The sequence below is a fragment of the Vulpes lagopus genome, chromosome 11 (assembly GCF_018345385.1).
Source record: "Vulpes lagopus strain Blue_001 chromosome 11, ASM1834538v1, whole genome shotgun sequence".
Taxonomy (NCBI): domain Eukaryota; kingdom Metazoa; phylum Chordata; class Mammalia; order Carnivora; family Canidae; genus Vulpes; species Vulpes lagopus.
The window spans coordinates 36,845,745-36,867,938 of NC_054834.1; the positions used below are offsets into that span (position 1 = coordinate 36,845,745).

A 22,194-nucleotide genomic window follows, 5' to 3' on the forward strand; every position below is an offset into this window, starting at 1 on the left:
GTTGTCTGTCTTGGAAACATTTCTTGGGGGTGAATCCATTGCACTAATTCATGCTATTCCCAAGGCTATCCCCTCATCATTAGTGGTTAGAAACCGAAATATTTATAGAAAGATTTTGCAAAGCAGCAAGACCTAGAGGCTAAGAGCTAGGGTATGCTAGTAACATCTTATTAAAATCAAAACTATTGATTGATTTTTTTTTGTTACAAATTAATAAACTTTATTCTATGGAGCATTTTTAGCTTCACAGCAACATGGGGCAGAAAGTATAGAGTTACCATGCCCCACTGCTCCTACACATGTGCAGCCTCCCTCACTATCAAATCCTGTCCCAGAGTGGTCCCTCTGTTACAAATGACACATCATTATCACCCAACATCCATAGTTTACGTTTTTTTTTTTCCTTTTTCTTAAGGAATCCGTTCATGTTGGAAGCCCAGATTCCCCAACATATGCACTAGTGGTTGGCTCTGGGACGTAGGTCACCAGAGTCTGGAAGTTCATCACTTGAACTTGACTAGCCATTAGTATCCGTATTGCCCAAGACCAGGGAGCTCCCAAGCTGGCCCAAAAGGCAGTGGTTAGGGAAGAGGAAGGTCTTGAGGACTGGTAAGAATGGGACCAACTGTCCTTTCTCACAGACAGAACTTTAGGGTTCACTCTTGGTGTTAAACATTCTATGGATTTTGACAAGTGGATACTGACCTATATCCTTGATTATAGTATCGTACAGAATAGTTCTCCTGCACTAAAAATCCTCTGTTCTCTACTGATTCTCTCTCTCTCTCCCCTAACCTCTGGCAACCACTGATCCTTTTAATGTCTCCATGGTTTTGCCTTTACCAGAATGTCACCCAATTGGAATTATGCAATATGTAACTTTTTCAGATTCGGTTCTTTTACTGAGTAATATGAGTTTAAGGTTCATCCATGCCCTTTCCTAACTTGATAGTTCATTTCTTTTTAACCTCAAATAATATTCCATTGTCTGAACGTACCATAGTTTATTTCTCCATTAACTCCCTGAATGACCCATTGGTTGCTTCCAAATTTTAAGAATTAAGGACAAAGCTGCTATAAACAGCCATATGCAGGTATTTGTGTGGACCTAGTTTTCCATTCACTTGAGTGAGGATGCATTTGCTGGATGATAAGGGAAGAGTATGGTTCGTTTTCTAAGAAATCTCCAGGCTCTCTTCCAAAGTGGCTGCTACCATTTTGCATTCCTACCAGGATTGAATGAGTGCTCTTATTGCTCTACATCTTCCTCAGCATTGGTTGTGGTCAATTTTGGGATTTTGGTCATTCTAGTGAGTGTGTAGTGTTATCTCATCATAGTTCTTAATCTGCCATTCTCCAATGACATATGATAATAAACATCTTCCCATGAGCTTACTTGCCATCTCTCTATCTCCTTTGGTGAAATGTCTGTTCAGATCTTTTACCTATTTTTAATTCGGTTGTTAGTTTTACTGTAACTGAGTTCTAACTGTTCTTTGTATATTTTGGTAATAGTCATCTCTCAGATGTGTGATTTTTCTTCTCATTCTCTTGATATTGTCTTTAACAGAATAGAAGTTTTAAATTTTAATGAGGCCTGACCTTATCAATTGTTTCTTTCATAGATAGTGCCTTTAGTGTTGTACGTAAAATATCAGCACCATACCCAAGATCATTTAGGTTTTCTCCTATAGTATCTTATAGGAGTTTTTAGTTTTGTGTTCTGGATTTGAATCTGTGATAAAGTTTGAGCTAATTTTTGTTAACAGTGTAAGGTCTGTGTTTATATTGATTTTTGCATGTGGATGTCCAGTTGTTTTAGCACCATTGGTTGGAAAAACTATCTTTGCTCCATTATATAATTTTTATTCTTTTGTAAAAGACCAGTTAGCTATACTTATACATATCTATTTCTGGGTTCTCTAATATGTTCTATTGATCTATTTGTCTATTTTTCACCAATACCATGGTGTCTTGAGTACTGTAGCTTTAGTAGTGTCAATGTTCCAACATTGTTCTCCTTCAATATTGCATTATCTATTTTAGATCTTAGCTCCTTTCATATAACTTCAGAATCAGTTTGTTGATAACCTCAGAAAAAAACTTACTCAGCTTTTGATTGGAATTACACTGAATCTATACATCAAGTCAGGAAGGACTACATTGTCACAATGTTGAGTCTTACTATCCATGAACTGGAATATCTCTCCATTTATTTGTCTTTGATTTCTATTTATCAGAGTTCTATTTATCTATTTATCACATATAGATGTTGTACATATTTTGTTAGATTTAAACTTAAGTATTTCTTTTTTGGCACTAATGTAAGTGGTAATGGGTCTAATATTTTTTTTGCATCAATTGATACAATCATGAGATTTTCTTCTTTATCCTCTTGATGTAATGAATTACATTAATTTGTTTGTTTGTTTGTTTGTTTGTTTGTTTTTTGCAAATGTTCAGCCAGTCTTGTATATCTGGAATAATTCCTCTTTTATCATGATATATAAATCTTTTTTATATGTCGTTGGGTTAGATTTGCTAATATTTTGTTGAGGATTTTTCCATTCTTTTTAATGAGAGATTGGCTGTAGTTTTCTTATAATGTCTTTGTTTGATTTTAATATTAGGGTGATGTTGGCCTCATAGAATGAGTTAGGAAATATTTCCTCTGCTTCCATCTTTTGGAAGGGATTGTAGATAATTGGTACAATTTATTCCTTAAATGATGATGGAATTTACCAGTGAAATCATCTGGGCCTGGTGCTTTCTGTTTTGGAAAGTTACTAATTAGTGATTCAATTTATTTAATAGATATATGCTTATTCAAATTGTTTATTCTACTTATGTGTGTTTTGACAGATTATGTCTTTAAAACTTTTTTCCATTTCATCTAGTTTTCAAATATCTGGGCATAGAGTTGTTTATAATATTCCTTTATTATTCTTTTAATGTCCATGAGATGTGTAGTGATCTTCCTCTTTCATTTATGATATTAATAATTCATCTTTCCCCCTCCCCTCTCTCTCTCTTTCCCATTAGCTTGGCCAAAGGCTCTTTCTAATATATGCATTCAAGGCTATAATTTTCCTTTTGGGAAGAAATGATAATCTTCCCAAATCTCACAACTTTTGATAAGCTATATTTTCATTTTGATGTAGTTCAAAATATCTTTTAATTTCTCTTGAGCTTTCTTCTTTGGTTTGTGAGTCATTGACAAGAGTGTTGTTTAATCTCCAAGTAGTTTGGAATTTTCCAGCTATATTTTTGTACTGATTTCTTGTTTAATCCTATTGTGGACTGAACAGACATTGCATAATTTCTATTCTTTCAGATTTGTTAATTTGTTTTATGGCACAGAATGAGGTCAACCTTGGCAAATGCTCCATAGGAACTTAAGAAGAATATATTATCTACTCTTGTTGGATGAAGTAGTTTATTGATGTCAGTTATATCCAGTTGATTGATGATGCTTTGTGTTCAACTACATCCTTACTGATTTTCTGCCTAGTGGAACAACCCATTTCTGATAAAGGAGTATTAAAATCACCATCTATAATAGTGTATTTATTTATTTGTCCTTGCAGCTTATCAGTTTTTGCCTCAAATATTTTGATGCTCTGTTGTTAAGTGCACAGACTTAAAAGATTGTTATATCTTCTTAGAATATTGTGCCCTGTGGGGTGCCTGCATGGCTCCATCATTTAAGTGTCTGACTCTTGGTTTTGGCTCAGGCCATGATCTCATGGGTCATGAAAGCAAGCCCTACATCAGGCTCCACACTCAGTGCAGAGTCAGCTTGAGATTCTCTCCCTCTCCGTTTGCCCCTCCCCCTGCTCTCTCTATCTCTCTAAAATAAATAAATCTTTTTTTAAAAAAAATTTATTTATTTATTTATTCATGAAAGACACACACAGAGAGAGGCAGAGACACAGGCAGAGGGAGAAGCAGGCTCCATGCAGGGAGCCTAATGTGGGACTCGATCCTGGATCCCCAGGATCACGCCCTGGGCTGAAGGCAGATGCTCAACCATTGAGCCACCTAGGCTGCCCTCAAATAAATAAATCTTAAAAAAAAATTGTGCTGTTTATTATTGTGTACTGTTATTCTTTATTTCTGATAAGTTTCCTTATTCTGCTTTGTCTGACATTAATATAGACACTTCCATTTTCTTTTAATTAGTGTTAGCATAGTATATGTTCTTCCATTCTTTTACTTTTAATTTATGTGTGACTTTATATTCAAAGTGGGTTACTAGCAGATAATATATAGTCGAACCTTGTTTTTTGATCTGCTCTGACAATCTTGGCCTTTATTTTTTTTTAAGATTTATTTATTCATTCGTGAGAGACACAGACTGAGAGAGGCAGAGACACAGGCAGAGGGAGAAGCAGGCCCCTCACAGGGAGCCTGATGTGGGACTCAATCCTGGATCCTGGGATGACGACCTGAGCCGAAGGCAGGCACCCAACTGCTGAGCCACCCAGGCATCCCAAGCTCTTCCTTTCTTTATGTAGATCCAAGTTACTGACTTATATCATTTTTCTTTTCTCTTATGAACTTCTTTTAACATTTCTTGCAACCAGTTATTCTGGCAACAAATTCCTTCAACTTTTGTTTGTCTGAGAAAGTCTATTTTTCCTTCATTTTAGAAGGGTAATTTCAAAGGGTACAGAAATCTAAGTTGGTAGTTTTTTCTCTCAATGCAAACATTTCACTTTTTTTTTTTTGCATCATTTCTGAGGAAGCATGAGATATAATTCTTGTTTTTTCCTCTATAGGTAAAGATTTGTTCCTCTAGCTTCTTTCAAATTTTTTCTTTATCTTTGATTTTTTTTGTTGTTGTTGTTGTTGTTTTTTTTTAGGTTTATCCTATTTGGTGTCCTCTGAGTTTCCTAGATCTGTGGTTTGGTGTCAGACATCAGTTGTGAGAAATTCTGTTATTACTGCTTCAAATATCGCTTCTGTTCCTTTCTTTCTTTACTCTTATAATAGTCCTACTGTGTGTGTTACAGCTTTTGTAGTTGTCCCAGAGTCCCTGGATATTTTATTCTTTTTCTCCACCTTTTTTTCTCTTGCTTTTCAGTTTTCAAAGTCTTTACTGTCATATACTCAACTCAGAGATTCTTCCCTCAGCTGTGTCCAGTCTCCTAATGAGATAATCAAAAGCATTTTTCATTTCTCTTACAGTGTTTTTGATCTCTAGTGTTTCTTTTTCATTCTTTCTCAGAATTTCTATATCTGCTTATATTATCCCTCTGCTTTTGCATGTTATCTGCTTTTTCCATTAAAGCCCTTATTATATTAATTGTGTTTTTTTTTTTAAATTCCTGGTCTGATAATTCAAAAATTCCTCCCATATCTGACCAACTCTAGTGCTTGTTCAATCTCTTTAAACTGTGTTTACTGCTTTTTAGTATGCCTTATAATTTTTGTTGAAAGATGGATCCAATATACCAGGTAAAAGAAACTGCAGTCAATAGGTCTTTAGTAATGTGATGGTAAGGTGTCAGGGTGCTGGATATAGTCTATGGTGTTATGATTAGATCCCAGTGTTTTGATGATGGCCCTAGGCTGTGACTTTCACCAGCACATCTCAGTTTCAACCCCTTAGGTGGGACATGATGGATATAGGAGCCTGAAATTTGGTATTTCCCTTCTCTCAGGTAGGTTAGGCTCTGATAAGCCCCAGTAGGTTAGGCTCTGGCAAAATAGTTTCTCCTGAGGGCAGGCTTTGTAAAAACAACAACAACAACAACACCTAGACTTATTAAAAAGTAGTTCTTTTCCATTCCTCCTTCCTGATGTAGGAGGAGTTTTATCTGATATTCACAGTGAGGACCTGGTAGAGCTTCTAGAAATAAGTCACAAAAACATGGAGCCCCATCTGTGATTAGCTCTCAGATTTGTCCCCATTGAGCCTCTATCAATTTGTTAATTGCAGTTCCTATTTTCCTACCCCAGTACTGGTTCCCAAGGAGGTTTTCACACTTGGGATTTTATTGCCATAAGTTGTGATTGTTTGTTTTCATCTATCTGCCTTTCCAATTTTGGGGGTAGAATCTTGCCCTATGACCTCACTTCTCTGGTGGATCTAAGAAGAGTTGTTGATTTTTCAGTTTATTCAGTTTTTTACTTGTTAGAAAAGAGTAGCAACTCCTGAGCTCCTTACATGCCAGACTACAATCATTGGCTTTTGAATATCCATATTACCTAGTTCATACTTCTTGGAAACAAGTATGAATAAATGGCCATAGAATTAAATATTGACTCAACAAGACTTCTGTCTGCTTTTTGATTTAGATCTGCTGAATCAAGGGAGACCTGTTGTCATGGCTTACGGTTTATCTTTGTTAGCCATCATATTTCAAAGAGCCTGTGATACTGTTCCCTGTCACAGGAAAAGTCTTAGAAGAAGAAATAGAATTATTTTGAAAATATAACCAAGAGATGAATGCATAAGGAAATAAGTAATTCTTCTAGATCCCTTGTATCTCCAAATGTATTGACACCATTAATGCATCCAGAAATGTTTAATGTCAAAATACAATCTGAAAGTGAACAAATTCTTCCTTCATCTTAAAGAGAATATACACTGAAGCAGTTGCATCTGATTTGTAAGAGTTTTAAATGACATATTGATATCAGGCAGGTAGAGTAGTGTTCTTCATCATACCAAAGCTCTCCTTGTAGCCTTAATTAGGTCTTTTTGCTCCCTGTCCCTGTTCTCTAATAAATCTTGCCAGAGAGATTTCATTTGGGTTGTAGATATGTGTCTTATATCTCCTGTACTTAATGCTATAAGTGAGATGCATACTTTATTGTTTATTTTTATTTATTTTTAATTTATTTATGAGAGAGAGAGAAAGAGAGAGAGAGAAAGAGAGAGAGAGAGAGAGAAAGGGAGAGAGAGAGAGGCAGAGACACAGGCAGAGGGAGAAGCAGGCTCCACGCAGAGAACCCAATGTGGGACTCTCTCCCAGGTCTCCAGGACCATGCACTGGGCTAAAGGCAGTGCTTAACTGCTGAGCCACCGGGGCTGCCCAAGATGCATACTTTAAAAAGTAAATATTTTTCTTTAGTTTGTGCAAATTCATCTGCATTCTCATTTTTCCTTTTGTCACCTCTGGGACATAATTGTCCAGGGCTGGTCAGAGCTGGGGGTGTAATATGCAGCCCTTGAGCACACTTAGCCACAGGATCAATTCTGGCCTATGTTCTAAACTAATCACCTCGGCTCACCAGTCCTAACAATTGGCTGCTCTGGTTATCACTGAAATAATTAATCGAACAAAATAATGCAGCCAGTTAATTTTCCATTATATAATATCAAGCAACTGTTTTTACTTTCATCCACATTATATGAATTATATGTTTTAAAGTTGAAGAGTTAAAAAAAAGAAAGCCAACAAGTTTTGTGCAATGGAGGTCTGGAGAAATTTGATCTGTGATACTTACCTACTATTCAACTGAATGGCAGAGATCTTAACTACCTTTTGGTTAGGTCAAACCAATGTGCTAATGTTATTTGCAAACATCTGGAAACAAGACATAAAAATAGATTATTATTTACGCTCATGCATATTTATGTGTCATTGTGCCTGCCCACTTGTACAGTAGTGCATATTAGTTCCAAGTGTTTTAAGAAAAAAAAAAGGATTACACTATTTTACTAATGACTGTTGTTTCTTTTTTTCCCTTTAAATAGCTTCTCTGATGACTAAAAAATCTGCAAAAAATGGAGAGAAAACCACAATATGTCTAGTTGGATATCATGATTCCTAAGGGCTATTATCTTTTTGTTTACTTGCATATGCGTGTGTGTATAAGATTTTTGTCTCACTTTGTAATATACCTGTAGTAATTAGTACTTAAAACATTTGAGCATGGATAGTTTCAAACAATTCCATAAAACACTAAGTGTGAGCAGATATGAGGTGATTTTTTTAAATGTGCTTATGTTAGTCTCTTGGTTTGAGTCTATATGCTTCCTAGTTACCTTGACTCAATGACTACAGTTTAAATGTAAGGTTTTCTTTTTTTATTAAATCAGCTGTGTTACTGAACAGAAGCAGACCAAATACAAGCTCAGTTTCCTTCTGATTTCAATTTGACATTGTGATTCCTGCTGTTTACAGATCACTGGATTTCAGAGAATCAGACATATGAAACGAAGTTCAGGTAGAATTAGATGCAGACCATCGCTGTGGATATCAGACAATGGCCTTTGCACAGCCCATACAATGTCTGAAGGAGCACACGTCTTCTAGGTTTTCTCTTGTGGTCTCTGACACCATCACTACACATTACACATTACACCAGTGTGCAAAGGTCTTAACTATTCTGATTCAAAAATATTACCTCTATCAAGTGTCAAGAAATGAAAACCAATGCCATAAAGGAGACTATATCTGATGAAAAGTTTCTCTGTTAAGTCACAAAGCAACATAGCAGAGGAATGTTGATCACAACACCTTTTTTTTGTAAATACAGACTTGAACTGCCAGGCCTCTTTCTTTAGATGATTTTCATTATATTTCATACCCAGTCAATCCATCCTTATAGGTCAAAAAACTGTAAGCAGGGAGGCGAGGTACTTCAAATATTCCAAAATCCTCAAAAGAAACAAGTTGCTGTAGGCCAGTTAGGTGCTGAGGGCCTGAAGGACACAGGAAGATTCATGTATCTTTAAAGTCTATATGGTTCTCCTATAAGCCACTTACCAGCTTTCTTTGAGAAAGACAGAAGGGGGAAAAAAAGATAAATGCTCACAGGAACTGATGATATAACACGGTGCAGCTGCTAATGCATATGGATGTGTCATGCAAATGTCCCCAGCAGAAACACATTCTTTAGTTTAAACCTGCAACCATATTCAGCAATAAAAGAGTTTCCAAATCAAACTGCTGACTCCCTTTTTTTTTTCCTCTTATCAAAACACCCCAGCATACATCTTACCAGGCAGAGTAAATCAAAAGAACCAGCTGGAGTTACCAACTCTTGTTTTTCCCTGGATATCAGGTGTGTGCTGCAATTTTGCAGATCAATTTGTGAGCTGAAGTAAGTAGCTGTGGTCCACTAAAACTCAAAATAAAGCCATTTGGGTAATGCTTGTGCTAACTTTCCAGAGGCCTTATCTCTGCAAAGGGACATTTGTAATTTACCAATGGATTGTTTTTATTTATTTATTTTTTCGCCTGATGAAGATGTGTGTTGATTATACCTTTATCTGAATATAAAAAGATCTGGAGTAACTTAGAGGAATTGTTGAGCTACAGAACTTCGTTCTGTCTTTGTCTTTTCCATTTTTTCAGTTTTGAATTTTTGCAGACTCTCTGATAAATTGATAGGAAAAGTGGATTCTGGAGAAGGGCACAAAAAAAAAAAGAATAAGAAAAAAAAAGAGAGGTGGAAGGAATTTGGGGAGCAATCTTGTCACATTAAATTTTGCAAAGCGTCGACATAGTTAGAGCATACAGCCATGAATTTATTGCGACATATACTTCTCCTCGTGCTGGAACTACGTATTTATTGAAAAGTTCTGTATTGGGGAATGAGAAATGTCAAACAAGAAACTTCAACTGTTACCTGGAGGGGACTTTAAATGGTAACTTGGGAGCGATTCACTCCAACTTTTTTATGGCTGGGAGAAGGAATACCACTTTGACATTTTTTTTTATAGGGATGTATGCTGCAGCTAAGCACTTGGAAGAGCGAGTCCGTGGAGATTAGATGCGGAAAGAGAAAATGAGTACGTATCTGGGGATTAACCCGCATTTGTGCTCTACAGGGAAGCAGGCTAGGCACTCACTTTGAAGGCACCACTCCAGTGAAACGCCATCAATTCTGAATGAAATTACTTAGGGGGAAATTGCATATCTGCAGGTGGCATCGCCGGTGGGTGAGCCCTCCGGGTTTCCTCCTCCCTCCAGCCGGGATTCGACTGCCGAGGCTGGAAGATCCCCCCTGGGGAGTCCAGGCTCGGTTCCCCGGCCTAGCCTCCTAACCTTAGCCTCTAGTTCCCTTTGCCTCCAGACGGCAGTGCGCTCCAAGCAAGGGGGCGGGGGACGCGGATTCCTGGTTCTCAGACCCAGGGCCTGGGGGTTCGTGGGTGAGCCTCGGGGAACCCCAGGCCGAGGGGAGGAGGTTGAGAGTGGGAAGGCCAGAATCACAAAAGGCAGCCGGTGGCCGGGGCTTTCCTTCCACCAGGCATCTTGGCCACCGCTTTCTTTCACTAACAGAGAGCTCGGTCCGTTCCAAGAGCTCAGGCTCCAGACCTCGGCTCAGGCCCAACGTGCCCAAGTCAGGCTGGGTGGAGAGAGCTCTGGGGGTCCTCCCTTCCATCCTCCCGAGCTCCCCGCCCAGGGTCAAGTCACTTAAAAGGATCTAAGAAGCCTGCTTCTGGAGCCGATCATCTACTCTTTTCTTTTTTCTTCTTCTTCTTTGTTTTCCTAGAGGTTAGGCGAGAGAAACGTTCGCCGGGCGGGCGAGAGCGAGCGGTTGCAATTTGCACCCCCCTCCCGGCCCTCGACGCAGGCAATTCCTCGCACGCACCTGGCGGCGCGGGCCGAGCGGCTTCCGCGCGGCTAATATACATATTTCGAGGGGGAGGCTGGGCGGCTGCTTCTTCGCCGGGTCAATGTGTTAATTAAAAGTTGGTCCGAGTTGGTCAGCACGCAGTCCCAGATGTGCTTAACAGCATGCAATTAACACATAAGGCAAATCTTTTTGAAGATACCAGAATTGAAACACCCCCCCCCCAAAGAAACCCCACCCCACCCCCGTCCTTAACGTGAAATCGCAATGGCAAATAAGGGAAAAGTCATTAAAAGACGTAATTAAATGCGGGCCGCCGTTCTTGGAGGGGGTCGGGCTGGGGGAAAAAAAAATTCCCTAAATCTATATTTTTCAAAAATAAATAGCAAATTGATTTTTTTTCTTTTTTTTCTGCAGGACGTGCAGGCCCGAGATCCGTTTCCCTCCGTTCCCACCCCATGTATATTAAACAGGCGGCGAGCGGCGGCCGCGCGGCGCGGTGACCTAGCGGCGCCCGGAGTCCCCGGCCTCTGCGCGGGTCCGCGCGCCGCCGCCGCTGCCGCCGCCGCCGGCGATTGCAGAGGGGCCTCCCGCAGCCAGATTGGTTTCTGCATCCAGGGATAATTACCGCACTCTCACTTGCCTGGCGTCCTTAATATTTTCAAAAAAGTGCAGCAGAAGAGCGTGCGTGTGTGTGTGTGTGTGTGTGCGCGCGCGTGTGTGTGTGTTGTGATGGAGTCATGCTAGATACAATTTACGAAAAGTTAAAAGTATTTGGTGGAGACACTTAATATCATCATCGCCCCCAGCGGAGAAGGCGGTCGAATTCCAGGCGCCCAAGGCCGTTCCTGCCAGTTCACGCCTGCCCGCAGTTTTCTACCTTATTTAGCCCCAGGAACAGAGTTCTCCCGCCTCCACGAGCCAGTTTGTTTCTATTTGTCTTTTAATTCAAGTTTATTCATGCAAAAAAAATATATATACATATATGCATATGTGTATATATATATATATATATTATTTTTTTGCCACCTCTCAGAGGCAAACAAAGACCCCGATCTGTTACCCCTCCCATTCTCTCCACACACATTCACAGGGCCACGCGCTTGCGCGCGCACACATGCACCGACACACACACACACACACACACACACACACACACACACACCACTTTGCAACTTCCTCGCCGACCGGGTCTTGCTGAATAAGCCAGATGAGGACTTGGTGCCCAACTGGGCACACTGACGGCACGCCGAGCCTTCGGCCAACTTCTTGCTTACCGTCCTAGACTTGCAACTTGGGATGGTTTGGCTTCAGAGATGATACGTGGTTGCATCACCACCAGCACCCTTAAGGGCACCGGGGGCAGCGATTCTAACCAAATAATTGTATGTGTCGTATCTGAAGGGTGTGCCTTATTGATGACACCTAATGAAGCAAATAATGGATCTGCAGTATCTTAGCTATTCATCTGGTCCTTCTAGAATCCTGGGTGTTGAGGAGAGATGGGTAGTGATGGATGGAGAGAAAGAGAGGAGCGAAAGAGGGGAGGGGAGAGGGGGAGAGAAGGGGTCGGCTCCAGATCCTTGGAAACGGATCGGATTTGTTGAATGTCAGCTCGAGGAAGGCAGTCTGAACCATGATTTAAACACGGGCAGTATCATTGTTAACTAGTGTCCAACGACGGCCCCCCCCACCCCCACTCTGCCTTCCTGCCGCTCCCTTCTCTTCTCCCTTTTGTAGGATACAGAAGGTGAATAATGAAACCATTTTGCTAATAGTTTATGAGCCATGAGATTGGAAATGTATATGGATAGACCGGAGCACCAGACTAAAATCATTTGAAAGAAGCGCGAGGCTGGGCAGGGAAAGCAAGCCGCGGGGTCCCCTCTCCCCAGCCCGGGGCGGCCTGGGCCGGAGGAGGTGGCCTGGCGCCTCCGCGCTCCATCCGAGGGCAGCGGCTGGGCCCGTCCTCCCGCCTGCCCCCGCCTCTCCTGCTCTCCCCGAGGGGCTCGAGCGAGAGGGAGATGAATTGGGGCGATGGCGAGATAGCGCGGGCGGGAGATAATCGTTATCACCAGGATTTTTCTTCCAGTGATGGGCTCTAAAAAGATCCATCACACCGGGCAGCTTTCCCCGAGGCAGAAAACAATAGACGTGAACTTCGCGCTGAACACAGCCACGGGACCGGCGCCCGTGCGTCTGACTTTCCTGTCTGCGGAGGGCCTGTGCCTCCAGTTCCAACCCCCAGAACCTTCGTGAAAAGGTTCATCTGACCTCCACACTCGGCCCGCAAGGAGGTTCCCCCCCACCCCCACCCCCCGCTTTCCTTGCGGAGTTGACCCGAGGGGATGCGGGGAGGTGTGGATGGGATGAAAGGGGAGGCGCTGGCCTGGACCCCCTCTCCCCAGCCCGCAAAGGGACCGCAAAATCTGGGGTTAGGCCCCAAGCCAACGGCCCGCGGGAGCCCGCCCCGTGTCTGGCCCAGCGGCGGCGAGGGCGAGGGCGCGCGGGGCGCGCGGGGGCAGGCGGGGCGCGCCCCGCTGGAGGCGGCAGGCTCCGGGCCTCGCAGCGGCTGGAGCGGGGAGGCTGGGACAGGTACGTAGCAAGGGGGGGCCGCCCGGGCTCCGTCCAGCTCCGCCCGGGAGCCCCCCCAAGCGCGCTCCAGGCCGGGCCCTTGGAGAAGCGCGGGAAGCGCAGCCTCCTGGCCGAGCGCCGCGGCACGGGCTTCGCGGGGGCCGCCCCCGTGGCGCGGAGCCGGGGCGGTGGGCACACCCCGCGGGGTGAGCGGCCGCTGCAACCCCGAAGCACTCCTGCGGGTTCCCTCTCCTTCCAAACCGGGCTGTTCTCTGGGCAAAACAAAATAACTTTTCCGCGTATATGGGGCGGCAAGAGGCGGGAAGCGGTGCTGGCTGGAGCGCGAGTGGGGCCGCAGCGCCGCACCCCAAGCGCGTCGGGAACCCGCTCGGATTTTCTCCCGGGGATGCGGGCTAGAGGTTGCGATTGACCTCTGCGTTAATAGGGGGCGGGGTGAGCGGTGCGGAGAACTGGCCGCGCGGATCGCGGGCCCCCTTCCTCCCCCCCCGCCGCTGGAGGCCGCCTTTAGGCCCACGAGGCGGGCTTGGGCCCCGCTCCGCAGGCCTCGCGGGCAGAACGGAGCCTCCAAAGGGCACCGGCCGCACCTCCTTTCGCCTCCGGGCCCTCACCTGCAGCGCTCGCAGTTTCTCCCAACCTCCTCCACCCCCGGCCCCAATTGATACCCTATTGACTGTGGTTCGTGTAAAACAGGCAGGATAAATTTAGTGAAGCCACAACCCCCTGACCTAGAGAGTTTGGAGGGGAAGGCGAGCGCCCGCCGTCCTTGGGGGCTTTTATTTTTGAAGAAGCACCTCGAAAGAAAATGAAAATCGAACTAACCCAATCACCATTGGCAATCGGGCCTTGGCGCAAGGAAAGGGGGCGGGAGGACGGGCCAGTGGTGCCCGGGACTCCCGGTCAAATAGACCTTCCGGTCGGCAGGTGTGAGCGGGCTCGGCGAGAAGGCGTGCGGCCCCGGGGAGCTAGCGAGCCCGACCCCGGGGCACCCTCCGGCCCGACGCGCTTCCTCGAGAGCCTGCGGCCCCCAAGGCAAGCAGGGACTTACCCCGCCAGGGCCGAGGGTTCGAGTAAAGTTGCCGAGAGGGGGGAGTGGGGGTTCCTAGCACTGGGGGGCGGGGGGGTCACTGTTGCCCTGGGAAAGGAAGCCTGCACTCTAGGAACTCCTTTGTGCCTTCTGTACTCACCCTGTCGCACTTCCCTCCCAAACTCGGGATAACCTAGATTCCCGTCTTGGCGTCAGAGGCAACCCCCAAATGCTGGCGGTTTTCTGCTTTCCTTCGGTCGCTCCAGTAATCCCCAGGGAACCCGGGCTCCGGGGTCCCCTCCCCCTCCCTGCTTCTGCAGCACCCCCCCCCCAGGAGCTCCGCTCTCCTGGGCCTTCGCCCTTCCTAGCTGGTACCTGCGGTGCCTAGCGGGGAGGTGGGGGGGGGGGGGCTGCGCAGCCAAGGTAGGCGGAAAAGGAGGGTCGAGGAGGCGGAGTGCCCCCGTTGCAAAAATAATAATAATAATAACAAAACTGCTGCAAAAGCTCATAAAATTAAATTCCACCTCCCTTTCCGATTTTGTCCCCTCCCAAACCCTGCCTAGCGAGTGGCGGGAGGGGTGGTCGGCCCGTCCCCGGAAAGGGGGGGCTGTGCGCAAGTTTACGCCCGCGCCTCCCATTTGTTAGTTGATTCCGTCTAAAAGTTCGCTATTTATAGGCTACACGCGGCAGCCCGACTCCCCGCGCCCGCTCTCCTGCGCGAAGTGCGAGAGGTCCCCGCGGCGCCGCAAGGCCCGTCCCGATTGCGTCCCGTGATTTGTTTTGTGTTTCTTTCCGCCCTCCCACCGCAGGCAGCCGGGGAGAAGATCTCGGGGAGCCCCGAAACCACCCACTCGCAGTAGTTGGGAGAGGCTCTGCAGTCCGACCATGTGAGTCCGCGCTCGACCCCGCCGGGCGCACGCGGGGGCCAGACGCGGGGGAGGCGCTGGGGCTCCGCAGCGGCGCGCGCGCCCCTCGCGCTGTCCTGCGCCCCTGCCCCTGCCCCTGCCCCTGCGACCTCCAGCTCCGCCCTGCGCCCTCTCCCCCTGGGATTTCTCCCTTCTCCTTCCCTCTTTCCGTGCACCTCTGACTCTGCCCTGCTCCCAACTTCCAGCTGAGTTTGCATCTGGGCACAAAAAGAGACAGGACTGGCCTTTACGCGGGAGGCGGGGTGGGCTGGGCGTGCGCGTTTCATAAAGAAGGAAATTGTGTGGGGCCGGGGTGGGGGAGGGGCGCGGTGGAGCGGGCCCGGAGTGCGGCCCCGCGCGCCGGGGGAGGGGACCGGGAGCCTTGGCGTGCGGACCTCTCCTTCCGCCGTGGCACCGATCGCGGGATGGCAACCAAGTGCCCTGGAAGCCCTCGCCATTTGGGACCCTCCCTCTGCGATGCAGGGACAGATGTCTCCATCAAAATCTCGGAGCCGCCCCGGTAGAAAGGAGGGAAGGACGTGGGTACAGGATGACGCTCTCCGGGAAATAGGGTCGGGGTCAGTTCCCTAAATGCAAGCAGAACTGGGCGCTGCGATGCCTCCGCCGCCCCCGCCCCCCTCCAGCGGCTGCGGACCAGGACTCGCTTGCGCAGACAGCGAAGGCGCAAGGAGATCGCGGCCGCGGTCCGTGGGCCTTGCCCTTGTCCTCTTCTTATGAATGCCGGAGCGTCGGACGATGCTTCGGTGTTTTAGAACTGAGGTGTCAAGGGGGCGGGGAGCGGGGGGCTCCCGGGCGAGAGGAGCGCTGGGCGCGCGTTTGTGGGGACGGCGGTGCGCCCCGAGCGCGGCCAGGCCGGCTCTCCGCAGGCGCGCGGCGGCGGGCGGGAGACTCGCGCGTGCGGGTCCGACTGCCCCTCCCCTGCCCTCCGCCTCGGGAACGGAGGCACGACACGGGGGGGGTGGCGCGGGGGTGGAGGAGGTAGTGACCGAAAATACCCCGCGGCTCGGTTCGGTTTGGCCGGAGGACGCAGAGCGGAACAGAGCTGGGGAGGAGTTAGGAGCCCGGGAGCGGAGAACTGCAGGCTCGCCGCTCCCCGCGCGCCGGGCCGGTGCCCTCCCGGCGCAACTTCTTACCCGCCTCCAATTCCTGCTCTCACAGGGGATGTCACCCTTGGAATCCCCCAGTGCCCACGTCTCCAAAGCGCTCTGCCGTGTGGATGGACTGGTGGGGGGCGGAGAGCCAGGACGGGTCTGTGGCAGTGCCCCGGAGAGGGGACCTCGCTGTCCAGCGTGTGTGCACCCCGAGATCCCCGCGCACAGAGATGGGGGAGGGGTCTGCCCCCAGCCCTCGTCGCCGCGTCACCCCCGAGCTGGCCCTGCAGGGACAGTCTGGTTCAGACAGGCCGGGGGCCGCCCCTACCTGGCTCGGAGCTGCCCGGATTCTCACCCCGGCCCGCCCCAAACAGCTTTCAGAAACTCAACTGCCAAGTTAAAAGCAGAAACAAGTTTCTGCTACTGTCCCTGGGCCTCTTGCGTTTGACAGCCCTGGGTGGCTGTCAAACCTGAGGCCACTTTGTAGCAGAAAGTAGCGGCAGGGACCCGGAAATGTCCCCATTCGGGACCTGGGGGTGCGATGTCTTGGGATGTCCCTCCCCACCCCATTGCCGGAGTGTAAATGCCGCTGGGCTCTCCTGTCACGCACTTGTCTGCGCCTCTGCTCTTTCCATAAGTCGTAAGAGGAAATCAGGGAAGGAGAGAAAGGAATCAAAGAAAGGTGGAAGTTAGGAGGAAACGAGGAAAGGTGCGGTAAAGGGTAAGATATGGTCAAAAAGAGTGACCTCTCGCTGGCTGTTTTTCCTCCTTGTCCCCTTTGAAAAGAACAGGGAGAGCGATGGAACCAGCCCCAGCCAGTAAAGCCCACTGCCCAAGGTCTGGGCCACGCGGGCTCCTGGGCTCAGGGGCTCACGCCCAGACTTGATTTGAGCTTCTCAGCCTCCTCCATTCCTGACGCTCAGCCACCTTCAAATCCCCTGGCCCCAGTGCTCTAGGCCCCGTGTCACTCAGAAGCTGGGTGAAGATGGAAAAGGCCCAGCTGACTCCCTCCCCACCCTGGCGATTCTCCCTGGGACAGAATCTGGGGCCTGAAAGTGTACTCTGCGCACCAGGCTTCTGGACTGTGCCCGAGAAAAGTGCTCACCCCAAGCCTTCTGCTGTTAGGAATTCTCAGAATCAGTAGGGCTTTTTCCCTGGTCTCTGATGGGATCTTAGAACTTGGCAGCTTCCTCGGCTTAGCAAAGTTAAATAAACTCACCCTAAGCTCTGGCTTAGGTCTCTCCCGGGCCGCTGTGCTGAGGGATTCTAGTTCTCTCCAGGCTTCAGGTTTTTGGCTGTCCCACCCCTCCCATGCTCTGCCTCTGCCTCCTGGCTGACCTCCAGGCCCCCACCCCGCCCAGGCAGAGGGTCTGGATAGGGAGGACCCCAGATTCTCTACCAGAGGATGAATAAGAGTGACATTCCAGCACCCAGACAAAACTAGAGAGTGAACTTGGTGTATGAAAGGAAGTGAGGGCAGAGAACCAGGAGGCCCGTTTGTCTCCAGATGTACTAGTGAACAGAAGAAACACCATTTGCCCCAGAAGAGCTCATGTTTTCAAGGAACTCTGGGAAGTGACAGGATAAGGGACTGGTCTTTTAAAATGATTTGGGTCTGTGACCTGTAAGCCATGAGATGAGGCCCTAAGCAGGGAAGTACACCAGGATTTGGCAGAGATGGCACCTGTGCCCCCCTTGGAGCAGCCTTTCCTTTCTCAAATGGCCTTAGGTCATGGTGATAAATGATGGTCACCATTTCACAAATAAGCAGTTGACAGTCCCTAAGTTGTGTCCTCGAGGTGGCATGAGCTCCTGGTCCTAGGAGCTCCAAGGTGGAAAGATTAGCCTGACCCCTCCCCAGACCAAGAGAGTGTTCTGAGTCCTAAAACTTTCAGCAGCTGTGCCTGTCTCCTTCATCCCTTTCTCTCTGCAGCAAAGCTGGGTCATCTGGGGACTACAATGGTGTCAGAACCAGCACCAGTTGCCTGTCACCCTTTCCCCAGCCAGAGCTTTGACTGGAAACATAAACTACCTTGCCGGATGTATGTGGATGGATGAAGGCAGTGGCCACTTTCCCAAAAAGCTGGAGCAGGACCTTTCCCTATCTTCGTGAGCAATCTTTCTTGGGTCAGAAGTCCCAGGACTCCCGCCATGGGATAATTCCTAAATCTATAGGTTCTCCCTCATAGAGATTTCTTTTACTATGAAGTGAGAGTTTAGAGGAGGGGGGTACAGTCTTCTTCAGGATTCCACTTGATCATTAAATTTGCACATATCTGGGGAAAGACCAGAGGCCTGAAAGAAAAATGGAGAAGGGGAATTTGGGAGAGCAGAAAGAAGACTCTGTTTGACGAGGAATTTCCAGTGACTCAGTGCTTTTCTCTTCTGTCTCCTCTACTTAACTTCATTTCCCCCCCTTAAGTGAAGAAATAGAGCTCTGAGCTTCTGTGACTATTTTGGCTAAATGTTCAGATGTATACTCTGGCTGAGTGTTTTTAAAATTTGACCACTGAATACATGATGCTACCTGCGAAGTCTCCTGTGCACTCTTCTGTCTCAATTTTGTTGTTTTTTTTTTAATTTTTAAAAAAATTTTTTCTTTTTTTTTTCTGTCTCAATTTTGACCTAGAATATAAGCATTTACTTTAATCACATTCTTGTTCATCCTCAACAGGTTGGTTTTAGTTTCTGGATTTCTCAAATTTCCTTACAATAACAGTACATGAACCAGATTTGTTCAGCTTCTACGAGACAGGATTATCCCCACCCCAATTCTCCAGGTAATTCTGGTTAAAACTGCCTTTGCTTTACACCTAAAGGAGACACATACTTGACATGAAAATTAGGTTCTTTCTTTTAAACTTGAACTATTCAAATGCTTGCCCTGCCCCCGCCCCCACCTTCTGACTATTTGGAATAAACCTGGCCATATTAACATTCAAATAGTTCCGTCATGAAAGGTAAACATGACTTTTTAATATAGAAATTTTCTTTGAGACTTAAGAAAAAATCATGGTTTGTGTTAAAAATATGATTTCAGGAAATTGTATCTTTGAAATTCATTGGCAACTAGATTTCTTTTCGGAACTTTCCGTATAACTTTGTCATGCTTCTTTACAGTTATATCCTTTAATCTAACCTTCAACTGCTTAACCAGTATATATTCAAATGGGATTTTTTTTTTTTTCCAGCTTAAAGTTTTTTTCAACATTTTCCATTGTATAACCTAGTTGACAGGAAATTTGCAGGATGGAAAAATGAAGTTTGAAGCATATAATATATCCTTGTGATTCATTTATATAATATTTAACCAACATTCTAATAGTAAAAAAAGATATTTGTTTGTGGGATAAAATGTATGTGTTCTTTTTGAGGGAGATAATTAGTTTTTTCCTAATGTTCTTTGCTTTTTCTATTAGATATATCAATGTTCCTAATTCATTTATCTCTTGTAAATTAACGAAAGATACAAATTACTGACTTATGATAAATCATAAGTCTCCCCTTACCAGAGCCATCAATATTCTATTATTTCAAATTAAACATTTTATTATAATTTAGAAGGGAGAAGGTTCCCACATTTGTTCATTAATTTATTCATTAATCAGTGGCCAAATTGGCTAAACTATTTTTTTTTTTTTTTGGCTAAACTATTGATAAGACACTTTTGGACATGGAGATGTAACATCAGAAGAGACATTTCTACTGGCAAACTGACAAACCAAAAATACCATTCAGGAGCAAAGGGCTAATGATAAATGGCACAGTGAAATAAATGGAATAAGGACAACTTGTCAGCCACTGATCTTCTACATTCAGCACGTCACTCCTTAATACCATTTGGGTGATACACTGTGTGAAATTACTTTGTATGGGAAGAAGTTTCTTGGTTTTTCTACTGGGGGTCCAAGCCAGTTTTTTTTTTTTTTTTAAGAGATAAAATTTCAGATATCATAAAATTAAATGTTTAAGCCATTTTAAAGTGTATAATGTAACTCCATTTTACTAGATCCACAATGATGTGCGATCAACACCACTATGTTATGTTCGTTTTTATCACCTGTAGCCATGAAGTAATCCCCCCATCCCCTACTCCTCTCAATCCCTGGCAGCCACTTATCTGCATTCAGCTTATATGGATTTGCCTGCTATGGACATTTTATAATTGAGGTCATTTAACATTGGACCTTTTGTGTCTCGCTTCTTTAACTTAGCATAATGCTGTCAGGGTTCATCCATGTAGCATGTGTCAGTATTTCATTCCTCTTCATGGCTGAATAATACTGGATTTTATGGATATACCACATTTTATTTATATATACCCCTCAGTTAATGGACATTTGTGTTGTTGCACTTTTTGGCTGTTATGAATATCCATATACAAGTTTTGCTTGAATGTATGTTTTCAGATTTGTCGGGTATAGTCAAATTCTTGGGCCATACCATAATTCTGCATTGAACTTTTTGAGGAATCCCCATACCGCTTTCCACACTGGCTGCATAGTCATACAGTCCTATCAGAAACATCTGCGGGTTCTAGTTTCTCTACATCTTCACTAATATTTATTTCATTTTTAAAAAATTATACTAGTAGGCATCGATGGTATCTCACTGTGGTTCTAAGTTTGCATATCCATAATGACTAGGGGTGCTGAATATCTTTTCATGTGCTTATTGGCCATTTCGATATCTTCTTTGGAGAAATGACCACGCACTGTCTTTTCTCATTTTTTAATTGGGTTGCTTGTCTTTTTGTTGTTGAACTGTAAGAGTACTTTATATATTCTGAGTATTAGATACTTACCAGGTATATGACTTACAAATATTTATATTTTCTCCCATTCTCTGAGTTTTTCACTTTCTTTTTTTTAAAGATTTATTTATTTATTTTTTCATGAGAGACAGGGAGAGAGAGGCAGAGCCACAGGCAGAGAAAGAAACAGTCTTCATGCCAGGAGCCTGACGCAGGACTTGATCCTGGGACTCCAGAGAGGCAGAGCCACAGGCAGAGAAAGAAACAGGCTTCATGCCGGGAGCCCGTCGCGGGACTTGATCCTGGGACTCCAGAGGGGCAGAGCCACAGGCAGAGAAAGAAACAGGCTTCATGCCGGGAGCCCGACGCGGGACTTGATCCTGGGACTCCAGGATCATGCCTTCAGCCAAAGGCAGACGTTCAACCACCGAGCCACCCAAGAGTCCCCCCGCCCCCCTTTTTTTTTTTCTTTTCTCTTCTTTTATTTTTTAAGAATTATTTATTTATTTTAGAGAGAGAGAGCAAGCACCACAAGCAGGGGAAGTGGCAGAGGGAGAGAAGCAGACCCCTGCTGAGCACAGAGCCATAGGTGGGGTTTGATCTCAGGAGCCATGAGATCAAGACCTGAGCCCAAATCAAGAGTTGGAACACTGAGGCAACCCTGGTTTTTTCATTTTCTTGATAATGCCCCACAATTCATAAACATTTTGAATTTGTAGGAAGTCCAATTTAGCAGTAGTTATTTTTAACAGTAAGTGCTTTTTCTCATCCACGAGAAGACTCAGATTTAAACACAACACGAATATTTAAAACTCTAAACCCTAAAAAAGAGAAGACTTCTGTAGTGCCCAGATAACAACTTTGTGAAATGCAGGTTATCAGGCACCACATAAAGTAACTGTTGTTGTTCAAGACAAGGAAACATCTATGGCTACATTGACCTTTTTCTTCAAAGAAGTCCTGAGTTATTCAGATAAGCTGTCTACCCTGCTGAATGAGATCTTTTATCCCAAGAAGACAGTAGTTGTTTTTTAAAAAAATTATCATTATCAAATTCATCTACCAAGAAATTCTAAACAGTCTCTTCTGTTTAAATAACATTAAGGATCTGCCTTAAACCAACAACAACCAGGAAAATCAAAGGAAAGATTGACAGAGTGTTCCTAACTTAGCAGTTTCTACACATAGGCCTGTATTTGTAAAGTCCCCAGGAGAAAGGTCTTGGAGGCAGAGAAAAGAGAAACTAAAATATTACAATGCAATTTAGAA

General features: G+C 45.6%; 1 protein-coding gene across 11 annotated transcripts in view; it reads left to right on the top strand.

The window, feature by feature from the left end:
* The first annotated feature begins 13,956 nt into the window (after window positions 1-13,956).
* Window positions 13,957-22,194, top strand: part of ESRRG (estrogen related receptor gamma) — a 618,074-nt gene continuing 609,836 nt past the window's right edge. For 8 of the 11 annotated variants that reach the window (XM_041722047.1, XM_041722064.1, XM_041722050.1 and 5 more), the window contains exon 1: window positions 14,690-15,042. Coding sequence is in view for 2 of the 11 variants with exons in the window: in XM_041722041.1 (XP_041577975.1) it covers window positions 15,041-15,042 (2 nt within the window). In the remaining 9 variants the exon portion in view is untranslated. Of the gene's footprint in view, window positions 14,161-14,688; window positions 15,043-22,194 lie in introns of those variants that run through there. The other 3 variants (XM_041722041.1, XM_041722042.1, XM_041722074.1) reach the window with 3 other exon arrangements.